Raw genomic sequence first — 5,976 nt, 5'->3', positions numbered from 1 at the left:
ACACACCCACGCGCGCGCTCGCGCGCACACATATACACACACACACGCACCCATACACGCACGCACACAGTCACAAACAAATAACCACACACTCACTCTCTCTCACTTTCTATCATTACGGAGATTTAAGAAACGAAACGTTGGGACGTTTCGTTTTGAAGTTGTGGTAAACGTCATTATTTCGGGGGTCTCTCGCTGGAAAGGTGAAGGTCAACTGAAACGGAACGTGGAACGTCAAAACGCAGTCACGTTTTCCACCCCCAAAAAACGAACAATATTTCGTCAACTTTTGTGAGTATTTTTGCACACTAACAGTTTTATTTGTTGGCCATTTTATGCATTGCTAGATTCATCAACCCTTTCACAGTCTTTCAGCGCTGAGAATGTGTTCATTGGAGGTAGACAACTGTTGTGAACTGAAATATTTTGAAGGGTGCTGATCCTGGTACATTTATCCAACTTCATGGTGAGAAAGCAAATGGCGAAGCAGAAGTAGGTCATCGCATCGAATTTTTTATTCTGGCTTCGTATGTGATCAGGTGCATGAATTGAAAAATGTGAAGCTCTTGTGCGTGCAATGCGAGTATGTCAATCCTTTATTGACTCGTGGAGTTGAAATTATGCCATGCCCAGTCAGCGGATCATATCCTGCCATGCCCGGCCTTTCATTCCGAAACGAAACGTGAATACATCTAAATCTTGTCTGCGGCCTATGCCGTCTCGTTACACGTTCCGTTTCGCGGGGTGACTCATTCACCAAACGAAACGAGCTGCAAAACGAAACGTGCTGTTTCTTAAATCTCGCTAATATTCTCTCTCAATCTACACTCATACACACACTGAAACTATGATGACACAAGTGACACGTCACACACACACACACCCATACACACACATACACACACACACACACACACACACACACACACACACACATACTCACCGTAGTGACACACATATACACACGCGCGTACAGTTGAAAGTCAAGACATGATATGATTTTTTCAAAGCATAGGAAGGTTTCTTTTGCAAATGAATACAATTAACACAGAGGCAAAACCCGGTTTTTGCAGCCGGAATGCAATTGCGGAGGCTTAAAAAGGAAAAGATTAATAAAAAAAATATATAGCTCCCGGCGGAACTTGAACCCGGAGCGAATGAACGAGAGTCCGGAACCGTTACCACTGCACTATGTTACTCGTGTACAATGGAGGCATGATGAAAAAAGGCATTCTGAGTTATTCAGTCGTGCTGGTTTGAAAGCTCGCCACCTTCGCCGAATGACTCGAGCACGTTTTTTTCGGTCAGTAACTGATCGAACTGTCGCTTTTGAGTCACTCTGTTTTAAGCATTTCACCTAAATTAAACAAGAATGTCACAGTCCGTGTCTATGGTGCAAGGTAGGAGACCGTCTCATTGTAGCCAAGTTACGACAGTTGCTCGATTGACGCATTTCACGTCTTCGATATTGTGTCTGAGATCATTTCCCAATCAGCTGCCTTTAAAAACGGAATGTCCTGCAATTGTAGTATGCGCTGGAAGTTTCTTTTGGATGGGTAAGGACCCTTGAGATGCGATATCGTCGTATAATTATGTCAAGCGAGAGGCCCTTGACATTGGAAGTGGGAACTTCGAAAGCAAAGTTGCCAGCTACTCGGTATGCACGAGCTAAATTGAACGCCGAAGTAGTGGCTTCGAGAGTTCTGAGGTCAAGGTCGAGAAAATTGGGGGAATCCCAATTAGTGCGCATGCGTTTGTAAACGGTAGGCTTGGTGACCAGAAGAAACAAATCTCATCGCGAGTTCGTAAATGGGCAAACGTTGATCGCGCTGTAGCTTTTACTATAATTGTTGTTTTTAACTGGTTGAACGAAAGCTGTGATGATTGTCCTTAAATAGAATGACTGTCTATAATAATGATTTCGTTGACCAAAATGTTGGGGACAATAAAAAAAAGGGTTGTTTTTGTGGTAGCGAAGTCGGTTAACTTAAAACTCTTTTTGTAGTGTTTTTTTAATGATTGTGTATCGGTAAAACTGCTGGACAAAAATAGTTTGGTCAGAGCGAATGTTTGTGTTACTGGTAAATTTAAAAAGGCAGAACTCCATTTTTTGGGAATCAAGATATAAGGTGTAGTGAAAAGAAGATAAGTTCAGCGAATTTCATATTATTTGAGAAAATGTGTGTCCGAATTTTTAAAACAGAAAAATTGTTGTACTTAGGTGTTTGTAAATTACGTTTGTCCTCGTTAATTGTGAAGAGGATGTATGTTTATATAAATTTCAAAGTCAAGATTGGATTTTTGTAGCCTACGTGCGTGTGTGCATGTGTATTAGACATAATGCATAGACATAGAACACTTTATTATCTCAATTACGATAAACTCGGGTGTGGTGAATCACAATAAACAGCATAAAACGTAAGAACATGAATAAAATATCAAGGCGCAAATATAGTCAGCTCATCATAGTGTGGGGAGTGGGTACACACACACACACACACACACACACACACACACACATACAGACACACACACACACACCGTCGAACACACACATAACGTCGAACACACACACACACACACACACACACACACACACACACACACACACACACCGTCGAACACACACACACACCGTCGAACACACACACACACCGTCGAACACACACACACCGTCGAACACACACATAACATCGAAAACACACACACAGACACAGACACACACAAACACACACAAACACACACACAAACACACACACACACAAACACACACACACAAACACACACACAGACACACACACACACACACACACACACACACACACACACACACACACACACGGTACGCGCGAACACGCAAACAAACGTATGAAGGAACAGACGCACAATTATACCCGCACGCACGCACACACAGGCAGACAGGCACTCGCACAAATACATACACACACACACACACACACACACACACACACACACACACACACACACACACACACACACACACACACACACACAGATAAAGCAATGACAAAAAAAAATAGCAGAAACTTACACTTCAACACTCGAACACACACACACACACACACACACGCACACAAACACAAACACACGCACGCACGCACACAAACACACACACACACACACACACACACTCACACATGCACACAACGACGCCCATTTTCATAGAAACACAGTAACCCCCTCGTATAAGCGGGATCGGAATGAAAAAGTGGTGGCCAATGACCCAGAACAAACAAAAGTCAAAGCTGGCAACTCAGGTTTGTATTCAGGGAAATTTGCACGAAATGCATGCAGAAGATACGACTTTTCCCTCTATTTTCTCTCTTTGGGAGCGTCAGCTCGGTTTGACATGAAAAACTGAAGAAAAGCCCTGCCTTTTTGCACTGAGAAACTGTGGAAGTAGCGTGTTTACTACTGGGTCTGGCTGTAGTACATTTACCCTCATTTACTTCCTCGTTAGCTTCCAAAGTAAACTCTTTTTTCGTCCCATGCATGCGAAAGTGAGGATGTACTTCCGATGTCACTCAAAACTTTAGAAGTAGTCGCAAAATACCCTGAGTTACTTCCTCGCTTTGCTTCGAGGTAAACCCTTTTTCCGGCCCATGCATACGAAAGTGAGGCAAGTACTTCCGATGTCACTCAAAACTTCGGGAGTTGTCGCGAACTTCCCCCATAAGCATACGGGCCCAGGTGTTTTTCTTGACAGAGCACGACTACAGTTAACCAGTCTCGCCTTGTCTGGTTTGCGAGGAGCTGATGACCCAGTTTGAACACTGGCTGAGATTTTTTTTAAAAATCTGTGCACCACACCGGGCTGACACGTGTGGGGCGATCGAGGTCACTGGGCATGAACATGATTCACGGATTTTTTTTCCCCCCCCACGGACTCCGCTTCTTCAGTGAACACTCGTTTTCATATGAAGATCATTGTTTCCCTCAATTGAGCCTATGAAGTCTCAACTGGGTCATGGCAACAACGTAAAGGTTTTAACCTAGGGTCACCAAACTGGGTCCATGCAAACAAAATGTGCGAAGATACGATCAAACCATCCCATGTTGCTTCATTGTGGCCCCAATCAAGGTCATCACTCGGGATGACCATATAACGGGGTCAAGCAGTCCAAATGGTTTGCTTCTTGCTCGCTGGGTGGTCATCATTATCGTCATCATCATCATCACCATCGTCGTCGTCGTCGACATCTTCATCATCATCATCATCATCATCATCATCATCATCATCATCATCATCATTATTATAAACGATAATTTTAAAGGACTTTGCATGATCATCTTAATCTGTGTACGTACACTTCGTCTTTTCAGATACTGGACACCCCAGGCATCAATTCCAAAGATTGCGAAAACCCAGAACTGTCAAAGAATGTCCGCGATTGGTTCTCCAACTTCGAAACAGGACCAGATGTTGTCCTCTTTGTTGCCAATGCTAACGAACGCTTCAGAGACGAGGACCATGAGATCTTCAAGACCTGTCAACGCGTCATCGGTGACGATTTCAACAAGCACGTCATCATCGTCTTCGCTGGAGGGGAGGGGATAAACGAAGGCAAGACAATGGAAGAGAAGATTAAGAAAGCGCCTTTGTCGTTGAAGGACCTGCTGGAGAAAGCAGAAAACGGTTACGTGGTTTTTGACAACGTAACATCGTCAGCGACAGAGAGGCTTCTCCAGAGAAACCGCTTGTTGAAAAATATGGCCGAACTGAAAGATGCAAACATGGGCAAACCACTGGCGATGAAACAACAAGAAACATCCTCCTCTTGGTGGGGAATTCTAAGATGTACGATCATTTAGACGTGGGCAAAGAACATAATGAAAAAGGGTTGTAATAGTGTAGAGTACTTTGTCTCAGTCGACCAGTAGAGATGAAAATCGAAGCTTGTCTCCAGATTGCCATGAAAGAGAGAGAGAGAGTGGTGGACCAGGGTGCCAACATCCATGCTGGCATGCAACCATCTTTAACTGCTATACATTGGAACTCCTGTTTCTAACCTTCAGAAATCAGAGATGGGACTCAGTAGGTCTGAAAATGTAGGTAACTGAGTCAATGAACATCAAACATCTAAAAGAGTAGTTAAGGTCTTAACAGGGGGACGGGGAGTCTTGAATTGGGATACCACTGTATCAAGGTTCAGTTAAAAACTGCTCCATCTCGAGTTAATGTAGCATTATGTAGCACATCTGAGCTGCCAACGTTGTGTCCGCAACTGTTGAAAAGCAAACTTATATCACCCCTTTGTCTGTGGCTCACACACACACGAAACAAACAAAGAAAAAATGCATAATGAAATAACTAAGTCGAGGAAAGGAGGGGGAAGGGACACTACTCAGATGCACAGATGTGCATAGGACAGTTATCGGGTGACGCAGTAGTCTCCCTTGTAAAAGCGACGAGCACTTGATGTATTATGGCTTTGTATAAAATAAGAAAATGTTTTATTGCAGAATGTATAGCTAATTGTAGAATTACAAAATGATTCTGCTTAATCCATTTGGAAGAAGAGGACATTCAAGGATAAGTCACAGAATCACTTTGTGTCTGTTGTGTTTATTGCTTGCCTAGCATTAAGACTTGACACAGGTCGACTTTCTTGTGCATGCTTCGTTACGTCTAAAATTAAACGTTCCATAAACTTGACCTTGCTTGCTTTTTACATTTAGTCAAGTTTTGACTAAATGTTTTAACGTAGAGGGGGGAATCGAGACGAGGGTGTGGTGTATGTGTGTGTGTGTGTGTGTGTGTGTGTGCGTGTGTAGAGCGATTCAGAGAAAATTACTGGACCGATCTTCACGAAACTTGACATGAGAGATCCTGAGTATGGTATCTCCAGAGGGTTTTTTTCATTTTTTTGATAAATGTCTTTGATGACGTCATATCCGGCCGGCTTTTCGTAAAAGTTGAGGCGGCACTGTCACGCTCTCATAACGAAAATAGAT

The 5,976-nt window shown here is 43.3% G+C and overlaps 1 protein-coding gene across 3 annotated transcripts in view; it reads left to right on the top strand.

Annotated features, from left to right (window-relative positions):
- LOC138961974 (GTPase IMAP family member 6-like) overlaps positions 1-5,682 on the top strand; it is a 26,756-nt gene extending 21,074 nt beyond the window's left edge. For 2 of the 3 annotated variants that reach the window (XM_070333658.1, XM_070333657.1), the window contains exon 6: positions 4,345-5,681. In XM_070333658.1, coding sequence (XP_070189759.1) covers positions 4,345-4,833 — 489 coding nt within the window. In that variant the 3' untranslated portion in view covers positions 4,834-5,681. Of the gene's footprint in view, positions 1-4,344 lie in introns of all 3 variants that reach the window. The other variant, XM_070333656.1, reaches the window with a different exon arrangement.
- Positions 5,683-5,976: the final 294 nt, after the last annotated feature.

The sequence above is a fragment of the Littorina saxatilis genome, linkage group LG3, assembly GCF_037325665.1.
Source record: "Littorina saxatilis isolate snail1 linkage group LG3, US_GU_Lsax_2.0, whole genome shotgun sequence".
NCBI classification, from domain to species: domain Eukaryota; kingdom Metazoa; phylum Mollusca; class Gastropoda; order Littorinimorpha; family Littorinidae; genus Littorina; species Littorina saxatilis.
Note: the sequence above shows the minus strand (reverse complement) of the source record. Positions and strands in the feature narration are given on the sequence as shown.